This window comes from Pyrus communis, chromosome 2 (genome assembly GCF_041283825.1).
Source record: "Pyrus communis isolate YQ-2024b chromosome 2, ASM4128382v1, whole genome shotgun sequence".
NCBI classification, from domain to species: domain Eukaryota; kingdom Viridiplantae; phylum Streptophyta; class Magnoliopsida; order Rosales; family Rosaceae; genus Pyrus; species Pyrus communis.
The window spans coordinates 25,605,962-25,627,743 of record NC_142566.1 but is presented as its reverse complement, the minus strand read 5'-3'; the positions used below and the strand labels follow the sequence as shown (position 1 = coordinate 25,627,743).

The 21,782-nt window shown below is 35.7% G+C and overlaps 1 protein-coding gene across 1 annotated transcript; it reads left to right on the top strand.

The window, feature by feature from the left end:
* Positions 1 to 15,347: 15,347 nt before the first annotated feature.
* LOC137748798 (protein IQ-domain 26-like) lies at positions 15,348 to 17,411 on the top strand. The gene is made up of 3 exons (XM_068488984.2): positions 15,348 to 16,046; positions 16,138 to 16,344; positions 16,625 to 17,411. The coding sequence occupies exons 1-3, from the start codon at positions 15,633 to 15,635 to the stop codon at positions 17,297 to 17,299; spliced, it is 1,296 nt and encodes a 431-aa protein (XP_068345085.2). The 5' UTR covers positions 15,348 to 15,632; the 3' UTR covers positions 17,300 to 17,411.
* The last annotated feature ends 4,371 nt before the right edge of the window (positions 17,412 to 21,782 follow it).

The window sequence follows — 21,782 nt, the reverse complement described above, 5'->3', positions numbered from 1 at the left end:
CTGTCGAAAACTTTGGTTTTGTTACCTAATCTCTGAATGTTTGTTTTTTGTGATTTTTTACGTATGTGATCTCGGAGTGTGCACAAACAAGTTTGATGGTTAGATCATTGAAAAAAGTTTCATAGAATGTGTATCATGTCAAAACGGTAGATTAAATATACACTTAAGAGTTGATGTTATACTTCCATTAAGTATAAAATAAGATTTTGTGGTATCCACTAGTGTAAATATTTTAAATTGAAGATCAAATTTATTCATTGCATTCTTATAGGGTCGAGGAGTGTAGCTGTAAATCATTAAAATCGGAGCTAAAATAACCGTTAAATTGTGATTTTTCGTTTATAACTGTCGAAAACTTTTGTTCCGTTACGTAATCTCTGAATGTTTATTTTTTTATGATTTTTTATGTATGCAATCTCGGAGTGTGTACAAATAAGTTTGACGGTTGGATTGTTGAAAAAAGTTTTGTATAATGCATATCGAGTCAAAACGGTAGATTAAACAAACACTTAGAGTTAATGTCATACTTCCCCATCAAGTATAAAATAAGATCTTGTGGTATATACTAGTGTAAATATTTTAAATTGAAGATCGAATTCGTTAATGCATTCTTATAGGGTCAAGGAGTGTAGCTATAAAAAATCATCAAAATCGGATCTAAAGTAACTGTTAAATTGTGATTTTTCGTTTATAACTGTCGAAAACTTTTGTTCTGTTACCTAATCTCTTAATGTTTGTTGTAACATCCCACATCGCCCAGGGGAGTGATCCTTATATGTATATTCTCATCCCTACCTAGCACGAGGCCTTTTGGGAGCTCACTGGCTTCGGGTTCCATGGGAACTCCGAAGTTAAGCGTGTAGCGCACAAGAGTATTCCCAGGATGGGTGACCCATCGGCAAAGCGGACAATATCATGCTACGGTGGTGGAGCGGGCCCGTGATGTGGTGGGGGCCCTGGTCGGGATGTGACAATTTGGTATCAAAGCTTAACCCTGGCCGTGGTGTGCCGACGAGAACGTTGGGCCCCTAAAATGGGTGGATTGTAACATCTCACATCTCCCAGGGGAGTGATCCTTATATGTATATTCCCATCCCTACCTAACACGAGGCCTTTTGGGAGCTCACTGGCTTCGGGTTCCATGGGAACTTCGAAGTTAAGCAAGTAGCGCACGAGAGCATTCCCATGATGGGTGACCCATCGGGAAGTTCTCGTATGAGTTCTTAAAAACAAAACCGTGAGGGCATGGTCGGGGCCCAAAGCGGACAATATCATGCTACGGTGGTGGAGCGGACTCGGGAAGTGGTTCCGTCCCGGGCCGGGATGTGACATTTGTTTTTTGTGATTTTTTACGTATGTGATCTCGGAATGTGTACAAACAAGTTTGACGGTTGGATCGTTGAAAAACGCTTCATAGAATGTGTATCACATCAAAACGGTAAATTAAACAAACACTTAGAATTAATGTTATAATTCCATTAAGTATAAAATAAGATTTTGTGGTATCCACTAGTGTAAATATTTTAAATTGAAGATTAAATTTATTTATTACATTCTTATAGGGTCGAGGAGTGTAACTATAAAAAATCATTAAAATCGAAGATAAAATAACCGTTAAATTGTGAATTTTCGTTTATAACCGTCGAAAAATTTTGTTCTATTACGTAATCTTTGAATGTTTGTTTTTTACGATTTTTTACGTATGCGATCTTGTAGTATCTACAAACAAGTTTGACGGTTAGATCATAGAAACTAGTTTCGTAGAATGCATATCTCTATTAAATTTGCCTAAATTTTGAAGAGGGAAAAGTAATTTGTGCTAAATTTTTATTTATGTTTTTCAAGTATTGATTAGACAATATTTAGTTTGTGTGATGACATTTTCATTGTACAATTCTCTTTTTATTTCTTTATCGCATATTTTACATGGATTATTATCTATTAAACCAAAAGTGTAAAAATTATCTATTAAACCAAACAATTATTTATTTAATTTTTAAAAACATATTCTATTTAAATACATATTATTTATTTATCCAAACAATTTTTTTTTTTAAATCGTAACAAAATTTTGGGGGGATTTTTGCCGCTATTTTTTTATGTCGGTTTTTATTTTAAAAAAAAAATGTTTCTGTCGGTTTTAACCGACAGTAATGAAAATTTTCCAAAATAAAACCCCTGCATCTCTTCCTTGCGCCAGTGCTTCTCCCTTTCCCCTTTTCTCCTCTCCTCATTTCCTTCTTCTTCTCTTCTCATTTACTTCCAGTTCGAACATCTGCAACCAAAGTTCATAAACCCTAGCTTTAGCTATCTCGAATATGGTGAAGTGCTCCGATGACTCCAATTCTTACCGTTGTCGGACAAGAAGAAGGTAACACTCTCGCTTTTTCTCTCTCTCTCTTTCTCTCTTATCCTCTGTCTCTCTCATATGGGGAATTGTGGGTACAAATATAAACTTGCTAAAATTTGTTAGTAGTGTAGTTACCCAGCCGAGAGGTGATTGAAAAACTTGAATAATTTTGTGTTGTTTGTTTCAGTGGGCTGGATACTGTTGGTAGTGGTGCTACGAGCGAATGTCGTCGCTCAGAACAGTTAGCACAGCATTATGGTGCTGATGCTGCTCGAGACACCTTAAATACAGGCAGTAAGGGACAACCCATCCCATGAACTAGTCGGACTCGAACGACCCCATGATGGAAGGTAGAAACGGGTAAGGGTTCAGGTTGGATAGTCTGGTCAGGACCTGGATTTTCCAACGAGCACGGCGCTTGCCGTCTAGCTTAGAGCAGAGGGCGGACTTGTCGACGACTTTGAGAGCGAATGGGCAATGGGCGAAGGGGTCGAATGACGGGTCGTGGACTAAGAAAACAGTGCCCATTGCTCCCTTGCCTAAGACTTTAAGGGCCCTGAGGTTTTCGAGATCAAGCTCTAGTGAGGTTTCTGATGGTGAATGCAGGGGATATGGAAAATGCAGAAAGTGGTTTATATTTTTTTATTCTTAATATATTTTCTGTCAGTTTTATCTGACAAGAATGCTTTTATTTATTCTTATTAATAAATTCTCTGTCGGTTATATCCAACAGAAGTTCTGACGGTTTTAGCATTTTCTGTCGGTTTTATCCAACATAAATTCTTTTCTTTTTTTTTATAAATACATATCCTGTCGGTTATATCCGACACAATTTATGTCGGTTTTAGAGTATTTTCTGTTGAAAAATTCATTTCCTGGGCAATTCTGTTGCATATTATATTCGTCACTGCATCCATTTTCTGTTGGATTTTGCTTAAAATCCGACAGTAATGTACGTTTCTTGTCGGTTATCATAGCGACACTAATAAATGGTTTTGTAGTAGTGTCAGTCGTCCGTAATAGAATCGTGTGGTTGAAAATGAACTATCTCTTCAACTCGTCTTCCCCCTTTCCTCTACAATTACCGAAGCACAACGACATAGCCCTACCCGAGCTCATTCCTTAGTCGCTGTGAGAAAATCCTACAAGCGTCCATGCTCAGATCAATAGCTGCAGCTAATGCGACGAAAGTTGTTTCATCCTCCATGCAGTTCTCATGTCGCACGCTCACCTCCACTGCGTTTGCAGCAATAGATTTGTAGCAGTGCATTTAGGTTTGTTTGCAACAGTGATGGTGATTGCTGCAGATGAAGGGGAATGAGAATGTGGGTGATCCGGTGGATCCGGATATAATGGATCCAGCGAGGATCTTAATCCCACTGCACCAACAATATGATGCCACGTGGAATATACAAAAGACAAATTTATTAAAAGTTTTTAAAAGATTTATTAACATCTAACATGAGTTCTGAAACAATCTTAACAGAATGACTAAATTGATGTGGGGCAGTTAATTTGAGGGACGAAATTGATTGATTTTGAAATTGAAAGACCAAAATGAGGGGTTAGTCAATTTCAAGAACTATTTACGATAAAAACCTTTAGAGTCAATATATATATATATATATGGGGTACGCAAATCGTGGATGTATGATCTCAATAGCATTTGACAATGGTATGCAAATGCAAATCTGGATCCTCGCCGGATCCTCTTTGTGAGGATCTTGAGGATCCGTAAATTGTGTCCGTTCAACGTACATCTTGTAGTCCAAAATTATTTTAAATATTTTTATTTAAAACTAAACACAAACAATATTTGACAAAAACTGACAGCACAATATACGATAAATAGACACGATTCACGAATCCTCACTAAAAAAATCCGAAAAGGATCCTATTGGTGCAAATGCAATACCTATTTAATTTTAATTTTCAAACTCTTAGTTGTATATTTTACTCGTCATTGGATTTTATACAATATCTTCTTCTTTTTTTTTAATGCAATGATGTAGTGTGTGCATTATCATGGTCCATGGATGATGAAAAAAAAAAAAAACAAATTTGCTAAATAAAATGAGATAAGTAGCATGCATTTTGCTAGGATTATATATTCCTTGTAAATTGAACTAATAAAGAAAGGAAAAGGCTGAAAAGCATGGAACGTGTAGTTGGTAGTTCTTATATCTTTGTGTCCATTAAGGTTGAGGCTAACTGTACCCTAACCCTAGCATGGTCCAAACTTCCTCAGACCTCATGGCGCGCCTGTCCCTTATCATGCACCTAGAGCTAGATGTTAATTATATAAAAATTTAATTAGTGACCCTAATCCTCTCTTAATCATGGTGGTATTGCTCGCAAAATGAAATAACAGTTGGATGCATGCCAAAACTTTATTGGTTGTGGTGGATATGATGAATGATCTTGAAGCAATAGCTATGGTTTTTCCAGATTTTCTTTCAACTCTAAATCACATATTAATTTGATCTAAATAACATCTAAAAGGCTTTTTGAGATGAATAGAATCTTAAACTGTATATGTCAACTGGGTCATCCAGATATGTCCCAGCCTACGGTGATTGGGAAGACTCAAATATGTGGCAACCAAAATGCCAAATGAGTACTGCATGCAGTTTCTGTCAGTGATTGAAAACAGCCAAAGCATCAACTCCCACTTGGATTGTTACATGTTCCTGGCACAAAGCCAAAGTCTTTTACCCCACTCGACATATCTCGCTTTCACCGTAAATTGGAATGTGGAGTCTCGTACGTGGACGTTTACTGTGCCAAAAACTAAGCAGTAAAAGTGAATTATATTGGTTGGCTTTTCATGTTAAATGTACTTCCCGTTTCAACATATCCACATATACAAGAAGCCTGTCATGCTACTAGAAATTAGGGTTTTGGCAACACTTCATAGACAGTAGAAAATTAGCAAAACTTCTACCAAAAATAAAAGAAAATTAGTGAAAAGGGTTGATAAACATCAGCACATACGCATTCTTGCACTTCCCTTTAATATGTAATTAGTGGCCCTATATACACTGAGAGATTATATATGTAGCTTCTAAGATAGGTTATACTGCAATTTAATCAACTCGATCTCTAATCAATACTCTCTAGTACAGGATGAGAAATTATGGTGTGGAAACGTTGGTCGTGAAAGAGTGTCAACAACATCATTCTATATTATCATGGAATTCTCATCACATGGCAAATACAGGATGAGAAATTATTGTGTGAAACTGAAGCATTACTCGTGAAAGAGTGCCAACAACATCATTCTATATTATCATGAAACTCTCATCACATGGCAAGTGCTTTATTTCTATGAGCAACCACCCCATTTCTTTTGAACAAGCTCTCATTCCTTTCTATCTTGTCTCCTTATCCAAAACTTCAAATACTAAACAAGATACTTCTTGCTGGTATTGATCTCATTTCTAAATAGTAATATCCCAACAAAACAATTATGGAAAAATAAATATATATAATACACCAACTAAACCAACTCCATCATGCCTGTCTCTTTTGTACACATGAACGAAACCCCATTGCCCATTAGCTCTTACCCACATGAAACAGATAGCTTGTAGCTTAAATTAGGGCATAGATATAGCCTTTATCCACCTTATAAGCAACAAAGAGCTAGCTAGAGCTAGCACATTAGTGTCATGCACTTTCGAATATTCTAAAATTACAAGGCTTTTTGCATGAGATCTTACGGTCTTTATTTTGCAAAACTGTTTTCATAAGGCCATCTTCAACTGAGGGCTGACCAGAAGGCTCATTTTAGCCCTCTAGCCCTCCAAGATATTAATATTTTAATAAACAATACATGGCCATATTTGCCTCCGTCTCCAACCGAGGGCCAAAGGACCATAGGGCTCGTTTTAGCCCTGTCACAAAAAACCTTCTTCAACCAAGAGCCATAGGGCCAAATATAATTTATTATTTAAATTTAAAAACTACAACAACTTAAATTCAAATCCAACAACAACTTAAATTTAACGAATGGTTTAGGTATTTATAGGGAAAAGAAAAATTAGAATTTTTAAGAATTAAAAAAAAAATTGGGCCAAAAAACCAAAAAAAAAAAAAAAAAAAAAAAAAAAAAAAAACTGAATACAACGGCTAGCTGACTAGCCGTTGTATTCATTTTTTTTTGTAAGCAATCCTGTTGGTTATAACCGATAGGATTGCTTTATTTTCTGGCCAGTCCCGGGCTGGCTGGCCCCTCCAGCCCTTTGGCCCTTTCAGATTCCACGAGCCCTCTGGCCTAGCCCTCGATTGGAGATCGTTTTTGGGCTATTTTCGGCCATTTGGCCCTCTGGACCCTTTGGTTGGAGATGACCTAAGGTATTTTGAGGACCTTTGAGATCTCTTTTCATATGAGTCTTCAGATTAATCGCATAGTAAATTAAGCTATCAACTTAAATAATTCATGTTACAACAAAACACAATAATTTTGCGAAGTAATTAAATTTGAAAAAAAATCTTGCTCGAAACCTTCCGTTTTCTTCCACTAATGTCTCTCTCCTCCACATCCCCATCATTTCTCTGTATCTCTCTCAATCGTCACTCTCCTTCTCTCTTCTGAGTTTTTTGTTTTTTCCTTTTCTCATATGAAAAAGAGAGAGGGACCTGTTTCGTCTGAAATTTCATATGAAAAGGGGTCACGCGTTCAAGAAAAAATGGATCTCAATTTTCGAAACCACACAATCTTAATCTTTTTGGTGCTTTGAACTAACTGGATTTGAATATTATTGATAAAATATTGGATTTGAAAAGTTATTAGGATTGTACACAATTGGATTTGTTGGGTTTAAATATTTGATGAGAAGACTAAGTTTTGCAAATGAAAAAGATTCGACATGAGAGGAAACGCACTGTAAGAAAACATGCTATAGGACACCCTTCTTTGCACGCTGATGGGAGTCTCTGGGTTTTATAACTTGTCATTTACCGAAGTTAGTTATTGGTGGGCTTCACAATTGGAACACGAACAAACGGTGTGGATTACACATATTTAATTCACAATTTAGATATTTGTATTCTTAATCTCTTTTCGGTGCCGACTTGGGATATATGAATTGGAGGTTGTGCCATTGCACACCATTTCTTTACAAATCTTTTCTTTTAGTGTTAGATTTGCGTATATATTTTAGATTTGTTATTTATAATTTACACACCGAAGAGTCCAAAGCTTGTATTTTCCTTTTCTAGGTTGAACTTTTTCTTTTCTAATTTGATAGGAGTTTGAAAATTAAAACCTTTCATTTACAAGGAGGGTCAAATGATGTGGATAATTGAGCGGGAGGAATTCCCACTTTTAAACATCAATTAGGGCAGCATAAAGTATACTGATATATTGAAAATTAGAAAATCAAAGTTTTAAGAGGTAAGTGGCAAAATGGTGCTTATCTTGTTAACATATCTAAATATCTCCTTAGCTTGCAGCCTGTGAACCAAAAGAAAAAAGGGATCTCATTAGCAAAAAGAAAAGAAGTTGCTCTGCCAAAACAGAAGTTTCAGAATTGAGGACTACCAAGGTATTTGTTCTAATCCCTAAACCCCTTATCAAATGAAAATTGATTGTCAAACTAAATTGATGCAGAGGTTCATTTAACACATTTGTCTTATGTCCTTAGGAAGGACATTCAAGAACCAGAGAGTAGTTAACTTTGAAATTGTGGGACATGATAGAGCCTCCGAAGAGAGGAAAGGCAAATGAATATGTGCTAACACAGCTGAGGAAAGAGCAGACAATTCAGTGGTTGCATGAAGTGGAGACCATGCAAGATGGGAAATGCAGAGGAATTTTGGAAATGCTGATGGAGCTAGTGTTAAAGTCCCACATCCGTGGGTGCAAGAAAACCAAAGGGTTTAAATATGATTACCCCACTCTAACTAATACCGAGGCCTTTTGTGGTAAAACTCTACACCTAACGGATTTAGCAGGTAGCAAAGTTGAGGACAATATCAGTGTCGTTTAGAGTGGGACGAGCCCGATGATCCAAAAATCCAACAGCTAGGCATGGCAAAACCAAATGGAGTTTGATGTCTAGCTAGCAAAAATATTAAATTGAACTAAGGATTGCTGCAAATGGTCAAGCAAGTGGAGATGTTGAAGCTGAGGATGATAATGGTTGAGAGGATTGATGATGAAATTGATAGTATAATAATCTATTGATCATAAAACGTTTAATTATAAATACACCAAATGGAAATCTTATGCTTGGATTGGTGTGCATATGAGTATGATTGACACTCATGTTAGTGAGAAATGTAGGCACTGATAAGATGGAGAATGAGTTTTAATTTGATAAATAACTACAAAATATAGAAAAGTTATTACTATTCATATACACACCAATCCAATAAGGGTTGCTTTTGTCACATGTACTCTTATTTACTATTCATAGGACATGTACTCCTATTTAGTGGCTGCATGGTGGCAATTGAGGTTTCCCACCAATGTTAATGTTTAATCTTTGTAATAGACATCAATGGCAAAAGTGTCCTCTAGCCAAAATTCTAGTAGTAACATTCTTTTCTCTTTTTATTATTTTTTGTTTTATCAATTATTATTTTATTTGTGTGACAACTATATATGTTTGTTGCTTTATTTCTCCAATTGGCATGGCATGTCTTCTCTCTGGATGTACTCAACTTCTATCCACACATGGGCCTGTGCCACCATCTAGGGTTTTGTAGCACTGTTCAGGGTCTCACCTCTCACCCTCCCAAAACCCATCATTTTCTAACCCTTTGAGGTCACGCGGGTCCAATCTTAAGATGTTAGTGGCCATAAAAGTAAAAACATATAAACAATATTGTCAATATATTGAATCACTTCCAAAACATGCAAACATAGCCAGCTATGTTCACAGCTATGATATTTAGGAGAAGTGGCAAATGAATGATATTATTAGGATTAAGATTTACATGGCACGTATTTACTATTACTGTAGCATTTTATGTTAATAAAATAAAAACATGTATACATTTTTATTTACATTTCATTATTTTATTGTACAGAACATCACGTGATTGTATATCCGTGCTTTATAAGTTGTTCTTGACTTTAGGGATGCTCGTTTTTTGGAAAGGGGGTTTTCTACTAGGCACCAAAGTAAGAGATGCATGGGGATTTTCTACCACGCTTCCGCTGCGCCACTTTGATTATCTTATTTATTTTATTAATATGTGTGACACATTGGTTATAATTTTTTTTTGACTTGGTGCAAATTTTTGGGCCGAAAAACTCAGTCCTACGTTTTGCTTCTCATTGAACTCAAACGAGAAGAAGCCCAATCACAATCCTACCACTGAAGTAACTGGACCTTTTACCTGCCAAAATGGTTGGGATTTCTGGGCTTAGTTTAAATAATATGAATCTACAGAAATTCTCTCATGTAGACTCTAATGTTGCGTATCAATTAGGGATATGAATGGCCGGTCGACCATATAAAAAATAAGAAAAACTAATGAAAAGAGTTTGAAAGCTTTGAGTTTCAATGATAAGGACAAAATAAAGGGTAAAGTAAATAGTACCAGGATTGATTTTTTAGTGTAAAAATGTGATTTTTCGTTAAAGTGAACAGTACCGTGGGCTTTTCATTAAAACTCCCTAAAAAATATTGTATTTCTTTTTCTATTTTGCTCTTGAAATATCTTCGTCATCGACATAGAAAGTGTAGAAGTGTCAAATTTTGACTGGCCAAATTCAGCTTGTAAAATACATGAGTTTCTTTGAACCCATTCTGTTTTATATGGTCAGTCTATTTCACTCTTCTTCATAAGTACATTGCTCTCTGACTCTAGCCATACCCATCATTCATCATCATGGTTCCAAATGGGAAAGAGGATATAATGTTTATAAGCCAAAATAGGGTACCTTGACAACTCAAATGTTACTACAAACTTTCGTGTCTTGTTCATTTCGTTGTTCTCCTTCACAACAATGTATTATGAACCTGAGCCAAACATCGAGCCTCAACTTCAAAATAGTCAAAACATGTTTTCTTGGATGTAGACCTATCAAGTTGCTTCATAATCCAATCGGCTAGTTGTTCTACATGAAAGTACATCCATGCATTATTTACCATGTTATGCAGTAAAACGTGGTAGGTGTAGCATTGTCGATGCTTTTAGTCAACATCTAGCATTGTTCATTAGTTTGTTTAGTTTGCTATTCTCACTTCATGTCATTTCTTTTGGGAGAAGGCTATGATTTATGAAATCCATAACTAACCACAGTACAATGACAGACTGCATAATATTGAATGGTAAACCTACTTTGGGATTCAAATTGAAATTGAAATCTATATACATACATTATTCTACAGTTTCATTCTCTTAGACTATGATTTAAGAAAAATGTGATCTCCTACCGTTTGATCAATCTTAATTCAACGGTAGATGGTCATTTATTTTTTTTTATACTACTTTCTCCTTCATCATTACTTTAAGATCGAACAATGAACGAACAAAATTTTCTTAGAACATTGAGTATAGAAGAAGATGACTCTATATTCTGTTATGCAATTATATTTATGCAGAAGATTGGGTTGAGGAACTGCAGAACCATTAATTCTGAGCTGCAATCATAATTCATAACTGTTGTTTTCACTTTTCAGCATGATTTGCATAGCCCTATCTACTAGTTAGGCATCAACAGCTTATTGTAACTTGTGACACATAAAAAAGGGACAGGATCGATGGTCCTATTAACTCATTCTGCTGACCCATCTCAAAAAAATCAACTACTCCAAATTTCACTTTCACACAAACCAAGTGCTCAGATTTCTTGATCCTTAAGCTCCAAATACTACAATTCGAAAGAGAATTCAAATTCATTAAAAAGAAACTTTGTAGCTGCACAAGAATGTAATTTAAATGAAATAGGGCAACAAAAGGAAGGAATCAATAACCTTTTTTTTTTGTGATGTAAGAAAAAGTGTATAAAATTTCAATTTTCCATGTAAATTCAAACAAAAACGTCACCCTTTGGTTCCCCACTTCCCTTCGTGATGCAGTTACGTACCGATCAAGTCAATCTCTTCATCCCGCCATTTCCATGATTAAACCTTAAAATCCATGAATTGAAAGTTGAAAGTTCAAGCACCATCATAGACAAGATGATGAGCCTCAGCCAAATCCAATCCTATTTAACCTACGGCCTATAATTTTCTGTAGCATTTCTGAAATATACCAATTTCTTTACCTCACTTTGGATTTTGCTTTTTCATGGTACATATGTGTGGCTCCTACCAAACATTTCCAGCTAGAAACCTATGACATCTCAAATCAGCCACAGTTTACCATTTAACGCCATCGGCTGTCCAAAACCTTACTAGCGAGAGAGAAACATACATGCAATTGCGATAGAAATGTGTCAGGATTCTGAACCAATTATTGTAAAAAGACTTACATTTGCCCCTTGGGGTGAAGAGATGTTCTCTTATTACAAATTCAGCACGTGACAAATGTTTATTGCACAAGTGTTTCACGTTTTGAACACATGATAAACATCTATTAGATGAATGACGCCACAAAGACTATGTTTTAGTTGCACAAAAGAATCTTTCATTAGGATGCCACCGTGCGTCATGGAACAATAATTTGATGATATGTGTTTTCAGTTTTCCACAAAACTTTCTATTGTTGGTCTGAGACTCTGTTAACGAATGCATATAATTTCTCACATAACTATTTATGACTAGCGTGAGATGCCGTCACACTGCCGTTTGAGTTGCAGTATGTTGTTTTCGTAATGGGGGGTTCCCCTACTATACTTAGAGGTCTCTAATTTAGCATATATTGACACCCAAAGGCTATTATTATTAGGTTTACCAATTTGTCTAATTATTGGTAATTAATTTGGTAGTGGACAAACTCTTTTTTAATCACTTTCATCTTAAAAACGCTATCACAAGTCATTTGTAAATAATAAATATTCATACTCAAAACATGTTCGTGTTCTAAAAAGTTGTATTTCTAAGATAATTGTATCTCATGCATGAACATATATATGTATAAAGTTAAAGTATGAAATGACTCAACCCTGCATAGTACATTAACTATGATCTATAATCTGTGCATGGTCAGAAGAGAAGTTGCAGAGAAAAGGGTAAAAACAGATTGACAGAAGAGTTCAATGCATGCACGAATAATTGAAAGAAACAGGGTAAAAAGAATTCTGGATTCTCTGCAAATGCAACTGGCCGAAACATCTTTTTGATCCCTCATACAGAGTTAAAAAAAGGGTGGCAGGCAGCACAATCCCTTGTCTATTCAAAAGAGAAATCATTTCCGCATTTCATTGTCTGGAGATTAAAGATTAACAAATTCGGACCATTTAAGTTGAATCATGTGGCTTTTATTAACTTATTTCATTAGACCATCTCGTACAAAATAATTGCCTGAATCTTTTTTTCTCTTTCTTGAACGGTCAAAATTTATTAGTCCCCACACTCCGAATAGGAGATTCGAAGAAGATGTCAACTTTATTCTAAACAACATTAGCCCCGAGAAACAAGAAGAAAGAAGAACAAAATCCACATGATCAAACAACCCCATTAAATTTCAATCGACTATGCATTCGTTGACGATCAGAATTTAAAAAAAAAAAAAAAAAAAAACAAAGAAATGAAATGATTTGCTTCACTTGTAAATGTTACTAGAAATTGGAATGAAGATAGAATATTTATACGAGAGAAAACGGTCATGCAATATGATATATGTTGAAAATGTATCTAATAATATGTTTAGGAGTTTTGTTTGACGTTGATATCCATACATTCATTGCCGATTAGAGAATTAAGAACATAGAACCATGATGATTTGCTTCACTTGTATATATTACTAGGAAAGTAAAAGAACGAAAAATTTATATGCATAGTCATAGAGTCGATATTATTGAAAACGCATTGATACGATATCTATACATTCAATTTTCAAAATTGATATCACTATTAATAACGACGTACATTTTATAGGCAGACTAATTGAAATTTGTTTTTGACAATGATACCATTATATAACTGATTACGTTGGTTTCATAGGCGGACTAATTAAATGAAAGGTACAAAATGAGTTTACTTAAAACAGAAAAATCAAAGATGCATATGTTTTTACAAGTAAGAATGTATTGTTTATAGTTAGGGCATCACGAGGGTGTCAGAAGATGAAGACATTGAGGTATCTTTTCTTTTTTAGGACACGTCACTCCAGAAAAAACGGACTTATTCTGCAGAGAAAGAATAAGAGGTGTTTTTCGGACGGATCGACTTGTTCAATTTTTAATCCAAATTTATGGAATTGGGTTGGATTGGAACATAATTTAAAAAAAAAAAAAAAATTGAAATAAAAAAGTAACTTCGAAAATTTTAAAACAATTTGAAAATTGATTTATTGTGCCCGTGTTTTGCATATTCTTGAATTTTTTTATTGCATCTAATTGATTACATGTCATTTATTTGGTGTTATACTTGTATAATTAGCCGTCTTAATATAGGAGTGTGATATCCACACACCTATTTTTCATTCTCACTCACCCCTTATTAATTTATGTCATTTGATTTTATTCAATTCATTCAATCCGACGGCCGGAATTGAAGAGGGTGTGTGAGAAGTTAAAAAATGTTTGTAGATAGCACACCCCTTAATATACAAAAGTATGTTTAATATAAAAAATAATGAACAAATATATTTAAAACTAGGCTAAATGTCAAAATGGTACTTATTAGATCTAATAGAATTATTTTGTTGTGTCCAGCATGTACGTTCATCAATAAATATTTCTAGATCCCAATACACCCAATGCCAGAGCTGCCAAAAAGCACAAGCTCGAAAACACAATATGTGCCTTGGCCACACCTTCATAACTCCAAATATTTGTTATAGCCACATGGCTAATTTAGTCCCCATATTTTTGATTTGGCTAATTTGGTCCTCGTGTTTGTCTATATTAGGCAATTAAGAACATTTCATTCCATCATTTTTTAAAAAATCATAAGAAAAATTATATGAGATATAATTACTCTTTCTCTTTACACAAACATGAAAATCAATGAGAAATAACACATAAAGAGACAAAACTTCTAATTTGAAAAATGATTAAGGTTGTGACATAGAAAAGAGATGGGGTAATGTTAGGGAGGAGGTCGGGGAGTTGAGAGATGAGAATAATTTTTCTTTTAATTTTTAGAAGAAAAATAAGACATAAACATTTTTCCCAGAATTTGAGTTCATTGGAGCAGTGAAAATCCCCTTCCCTTTGCCACTAGTGTTTTCATCATACTTCTCATATCAACATTATAATACATCATGTAAAATACATAAAGTGATAGAGAATTCCCTTAACATATTTTTTTTTTCGTCACTTTTCTGGTAGGAATATGATTTTACCAAGGTGAGAGACTTCCTCTGTTTTATTATTATTATTTTAGTCTTTATTTTTTTGGATTATCTGCTGGATGTAACTCCCTCAATTCATATTTTTGAACTTGGGATTTGTGGCTCAAAACTCCTCCTCTGTTTATATTCGGTTCAAATAAATTTAAAAACAAAAAATAATTTTGAACTTGAGATTTAGAATTAAATACATTTCAAAATCTTTAAATTTAAAGTTATTTTTAAAAAGTAAAGAAGTTTTAATTTTCTCATATTCTACTTTAAGGTTTTAAAATTGTACAAGTTCAAACATTCTATTTATTTGAATGTCTAACTTTTCCAACGAGTTCTCTTGTTGCAATGTCGTAGAAAAAATGTAGCTTATAAGCTAACACATATAAGAATCTCGTTCTCATCATGCGTCAATTTAATGAGGATTAAAGAATCAATTAGACTGATGGCATAAGTCAATATAATTTCAATACTTTATGACAAGAAATTTTAATGAAATGTGGATAAATATGTCGTGTAAAATTAATGATTTATAATAAATTAGAGGAGAAAATCAGTAAAAATATAAGTCCCAAGGGATGAAACCGACAGTGGAGTAAAAGTTGGGAGGGAAATCCTTGAGAATTGAGAACTTGAGACCCATAAAGCAGCGGAAAGAGGGGAGAAAATTCCCCTGTTTTTTCAAAACATTTTTTTACGTATTTCCAAAGATGTTATTCTTTTAACAACTCTGTTTCACGACTTTCTGCAACAAGGAAACAAAGTAGCTACCATTTTCTCTCTGAAACTTCAACTGGGTTTTAATCCCCTTCACATTCAGTTTCTTCAAACCACTCTCTCTCTCTCTCTCTCTCTCTCTGCCTAGAGTGAGAAAATGGGCAGAGTAATTAGGTGGCTCAAAGGCTTGTTTGGAATAAAGACCAAAGACAATCACCAAAAACCAATTTCTGATTCCGGCGACTTCAAAGACAAGAAAGGCTCGAGCTTTGGGAGGGAGGATGCAGCCGCAACCCTGCTCTGCCACAGCCCCGCCACCATCCCGCCCAACATTTCGCCGTCCGAGGTGGCTTGGCTGAGATCCCACTACACAGAAACAGAGAAGGAGCAGAACAAGCAGGCAATTGCCGTGGCGGCTGCCACGGCCGCTGCTGCCGACGCTGCGGTTGCAGCGGCAAACGCCGCCGTGGCGGTTGTCCGGCTCACGAGTCATGGTAGAGGCACCATGTTCGGCGGCGGGAGAGAGAGATGGGCCGCTGTCAAAGTTCAAACTTGTTTCAGAGGCTATTTGGTAAGTGGGGTTTTGCTCATTTATTGCTCAAAGTTTCCAACTTTTTTGAAAAAAAGCACTTATTTCGGCTTTTGAATTGTGAAAAACGCAGGCTAGAAAAGCTCTAAGAGCTCTGAAAGGACTGGTGAAGTTGCAGGCATTAGTGAGAGGCTACTTAGTGAGGAAGCAGGCGACTGCAACTCTCCACAGTATGCAAGCTCTAATCCGAGCTCAAGCAACTGTTCGTTCTCATAAAAATCGGGGGCTGATCAGCATTGAATCCAGCAACAGATTTGAAATCCGTGCCCGAAAATCCATGGTAATAATTACAATCAAGTACAAACTTTCCGGTGCATTGGAGATGCCCGAAAGACTTCGTTTGAAACTGGGAAGCGCTTTCCGCACAACCCTTTACCACCCTGCCCTCCTGTTTATTTTTGGCTTTCGAATTGAATGAATTGAAGAACATAAATAAACAGGAGTCCGCAGAAGGAGAAAGTGGATGTGCAGAAATTATTTTCCTTCGAAATCATAGATTTTTCTGTTTTTTATTGGCAATTAAATAATTTAAATCTATGGGAAATAATTGAATGTTGCAGGAGAGATTTGGTGACAGCAGGAGTGAGCATACAGCTCCATCCCACAGCAGAAGGCTCTCTGCTTCTAATTTGGGTGACAATAATTTCAACGACATTGATGAAAGTCCCAAGATTGTTGAGGTTGATACAGGCAGCAGGCCGAAATCCAGGTCCCGGAGAACAAACACTGGTTCTGCATCCGGATTCTCCGACGACACGACTTATCAACGAGCATTGTCTTCTCCAATCCCGTATCCGGGTACTCCTGCCCGGCTATCAATCCCCGACAGCCGGAACTACCAAGACTACGACTGGGCGCTTTCCGTGGAGGAATGCAGGATGATCTCTTCGGCACAAGGCACGCCACGGTTCGTGAATTCCTGTGGCGGAGGGGCTACCAGCAATGCCGCCGGCACGCCTTCAAAGAGCGTTTGTAACGAGAATTATTTTAGAGTGTATTCGCCGAATTACATGGCGAGCACTCAGTCGTTCAAGGCGAAGTTGCGGTCTCATTCTGCTCCGAAACAGAGGCCGGAGCCAGGGGCGAAAAAGCGGCTTTCGCTGAACGAAATGTTGGCGTCGAGGAATAGTTTGAGTGGGGTTAGGATGCAGAGGTCCTGCTCGCAAGTGCAGGACGCCATTGTTTTCAAGAATGCTGTGATGGGGAAGCTTGAGAGGTCCTCTGGATTTTGGTAGTTGCAGACATGTAATGATCGGAAACAGGGGATGTAATTCTAGAAAATGTGATTGTAGATTAAAAAAAAGGTTAACTGTTATTAATAATATATTATGGCAGGGTTTGATCTGATTTTGATGTTTGGTTATGATGAATCATGATGGTTTGATGATTAATATTAATTAATGATATGAATCAAATGCTTCAAATTGTGTAATATGATTGAAATTGTAATTTTGAGTCGTTCATGTCAAAGGCCAAGTCTCTTGAAAGATACTTAGTAATGTTTTCAATATATGTTTTCGATTTATAGAATATTTTCTGGCCCATATTTAATAAGGTACGTCTTGAGTTTAATTCCTGATACTAGTGAATCACATGATGGTGATCAAGAGAGGCTGAAATGCTTTTTGTGAGTCTTCTCTTTCGCCAAAAATATGAACTGCCGTGATAAAACCATCAGCTAATCCCCTTTAAATATATATATATATATATTTATTTATTTATTTATATGAGAAAGTGGCGATGATGGTGGTGGTTTGATGGCGGAGATTGTTGTAGTTGTTGGATGACTCAAGTTTTTGTATTTTCTGAAAATGGGGAAAACAGTAGTTTAAAGTATTTGGCGTTTTCACAATTATAACGTGAAGTTTGATCTGATTTCATTTCCAAGAACGTTTTTTGTGTTTTAAATAAAAGTGCAAATAATGATACAAATATGTGATAAAAATAGTATTTTTAAAAAGCAAATGAGGCTCTAAAAGTGTCACTAGACGAGACCTTGCATCTTCACTATAGATGAGAAAGTGGCGATGATGGTGGTGGTTTAATGGCGGAGGTTGTTGTAGTTGTTGGATGACTCAAGTTTTTGTATTTTCTGAAAATGGTGAAAACTGTAATTTAACGTATTTGGCATTTTCACAATTATAACGTGAAGTTTGATATAATTTCATTTCCAAAAACGTTCTTTGTGTTTTAAAGAAAAGTGCAAATAATGGTACAAATATATGGTAAAAGTAGTATTTTTAAAAAGCAAATGAGGCTCTAAAAGCGTCACTAGAGACCTTGCATCTTCACTCCTACTATGAATAGAAAACTTAAATCATTTAATGCTCAATCGAGTGTCATAACATGAAACTATCAATCCAAAAATATCAAATCATTAGTTGCCAATCAATTAGCTTCCAACCTTGGGATAGAAAATGTTGACAATAAATTCTTCCATGATACAATATGTTGGCTGGAGAAGTTAGTCATTTCCAACTACGGTGCTCTGCAAAGATTTTGAAGACGTGCTTTATCAATTTCGGACGACAGAGCTCGACACTCTTCACATCACACGTACGATTCAAAATAATCATTTTGTATTGTTGTCATGTGAATCACATTGCAAAGTGCAAGTAAATGTTTGATGTATATATATGTCTTTGATATGGATTCTCTAAATGAAAGAAAAAATGTTGAAGCTTTTTCAAACTAGTACAATTATTGACAACAAAAATGGAAAAAGTTTGAACCATGAAGCAATATGTGTCCCTTGTGATTTTCGTAGGTATGAGAATTGATTTTGGTTTGCTTGATCGTCAAACTCTCTTGAAAAATATGACACACTTGTTTTTAATTTTGTGTGCCCTCTTCAATTACGGGATGACTTTATGGAATGAGTTTACTACTATTGTGGCATTGTGGCATCAGGTTGGGACGTCGCTTGAAGCTGTTTCATGTAAGTTACTTTCAAATTACAAAGCTAAAAGAGAAAGTAAACCAATTACACATTTCTCGGTTGCTAAAAAGTCTCTAATGTGAAGATAAGTACCAAGACTTCTACAATAGTGAGTTACATGCTTCCATTTTGGCCAATATTTGAAAATTCTATTCTACTGTCCTTGTTTCTTCTCCCCTGTCCTTATCAATTATTCATTAAAAAAGACAAATAGTCTCATGTAATTTTCTGGTTCCTTCACCAGCTCAAACTTGTCTGCAAAAGAAGAACAATTAATAAAAATTCATGTATATAGTTTGTTAAGTACTATGCAAGTAATTTATCAAAGTGTCAAAAGATGATCTTGGTCCTTGTAGTTTTACCAAAGTAGCAATTTAACCTATGTAAATTTACTAAGGTTGTTGTCATTCAAGGAAATTTTCAACGGAATTAGCACGTGAAATGTGTATATTTGGTTTTTTTTTTCTTTCTTTTCACCTCAATTTACCCTAACACACATATTATTCGCCAGCTAATTATTGTTGAAGAAATTGACAAAACCAAGTCATTGGTATTTCTTGTTTGAAAACATGATATTCTAAACAACACAAATGAAGATTCAAACTTGAGTACAAGGTAGGCGTAAAGAAAATTAAAGTTCCACTAGACTAATTGACAATTGTGTCCTGATAAGTACATACAAAAGTTTGATAAACTTCTAATGTGAGAGATTTCTTCACATCCTCACAAAGCGGGCACACTATGCAATCTAAATCATTGTCCTAAAAATAGCAAGAGTTAATAAACTATGAAGTTTAAATCGCGACAATTAAAGTTAATCAGGTGAACTAAACCCTAAATTGAATCTCCATGATATGTCATTCGCTCAAACTACATATATAGACTTAAAAATCATAATATTTGCCTTTTATTTTTTTACACTTTCCGAGGGGGATAATAAGCCAATGAGGACTCCCCTTCGACTTGTCGCGACTGGTATTTGGATTGGAAGGCCGAAGTCACATTCTTTTCAAGCTCTGTTGGTGCAGGTTAGTTTTGCAGAAACAAAGCTTAGCTGGGAGCTACGTCCTTTTGCTTGGGTTTTCATGAAAGGGGGCTTTCAAAGTTTGTTAGGTCAAGCAGAGAGCCTCAGTCATCACAGAGATCAGACAGAATGCTTCCCCACCAACAATTACATTGGTGACTGCTTCCTCCTCCTCCTTCTCTCCCCACAGTTCTTGGGGGAAAGAATATTACAAAAAAAAAAAAAAATTCAAAAGTAAAAATGTGGTCCTTATTGTTATTTGTTATAACTTATAAGTCCAAAATGTGTAATAACATGCCTTATAGATTTTCAAGCCCGGTCTAAAGGCTTTGGTCAATTGAAGACCCAGCTTCTAGGTTATGTAGCTCAAAAGCCAAGTCCAACTGAATTTTCTACCCAAAGTGGAAGGGAAAAAGCTTATAGCTTTGGATCAACACTACACCCTTTTCTTTTCTCATGCCAAAATTGCACATATCATTCATGTGGTGTGAGTCACATGCCAATATCGATCGATCATGTATTCATGTGATGGAAAGTTCTTAATATAATACCTTTGTGGTTAAGTATGTTATCAATCTCAGTATAAATTGAACATTATATTCAAATTCTGTCTAATTTCACCAATTTAAATGTGCTTTTAAGACATTTATGTTAGTTTGATCCTTAAATTAGGCTTAAAATTAACCCTTTACTTTTTAAAGTGATGCGTACATTGGTTCAAATTGAAGGAAATTTGGATAAAAAGAATGAGCTGGATCAAGGTTGTGACGAACATAACCACATCACTACTAACAAGAATTTTGCCAAAGAGTAACAATGACAAGTGACCTACACCACTTGATAACTTGTGTAATTTAGCCTGCCGTTTTCTTGTGACAATCATATTTTGGATCAATAGCACCTGGTTTCTTTTCTTTTGTCTTAATTTCTGTCGTTGCGGACATGGACGGATCCATATAGGGACCCGAGAGGTCCCGGGACCCTTCGGAAGTCCGAAGAAACACTTGTGATCGACCTTTGGGACCCTCCAACAATTTGAGCAGGTGCAGAGGAGAGGTTTGTTGCCTCCATGGATGTGCATGTAGCAGTGCTTATAACGAAGAAGAAGAGGTTTCTAATTTTTGTTCCACCACCTTTAGTTGCCTAAATTTATTTCTTCCAAAATCATTTAAGTTTTTTAATCCTAGACTCTAGTCTCAACTCCCAATTGTAATATATATGTTACATTGAACAAATTTCATCTTTGTAGAGTCATTAATTGATGCGTTATGTTGCTTATGAGAATTTGTTGGTTTTATTACCTTTGAGATTAATCTTGATTATTATTATTTTATTTTATTAAAGGCAGGACAACTAGTGGCAAGCCATGGTTATCCACCCCTTCTAGGGGCCTAAAAGACTCACAGAGGCATTTTAGCTTTCTCCTGGCCACAGTCAAGCAGACTCACCAGCTTGGAACCTCGAACCTAGGACCTCTCTGTTTTTTGTATTTTGAGAGCCGAAATCCGCGCTCTTACCACTGGGCCACTTGATGTGGTTGATTAATTTTGATTATTCAATGAACCAAATTCAATAAAAAATAGTGCTATGGAACCAAACTAGTCTAATATATATATATATTTTTTTTTTGAACTTTTATCTTGGGACCCCCGATCTTGAAATCCTAGATCCGCCACTGGTTGCGGATAGGGAAGTTAAAGCAAGTTGCAATGATCATATAAAAGCTTTAGTTTGTGTGTTGAGTTACTCCTTGACA

What these genes read in the sequence shown, in the direction of transcription:
- LOC137748798 (XM_068488984.2), top strand. Translation starts at nt 15,633, where the DNA reads ATGGGCAGAGTAATTAGGTGGCTCAAAGGCTTGTTTGGAATAAAGACC. An exon ending in CTTGTTTCAGAGGCTATTTG is followed by an intron (nt 16,047 to 16,137) that starts GTAAGTGGGGTT and finishes TGAAAAACGCAG; the next exon opens with GCTAGAAAAGCTCTAAGAGC. An exon ending in TCCGTGCCCGAAAATCCATG is followed by an intron (nt 16,345 to 16,624) that starts GTAATAATTACA and finishes TGAATGTTGCAG; the next exon opens with GAGAGATTTGGTGACAGCAG.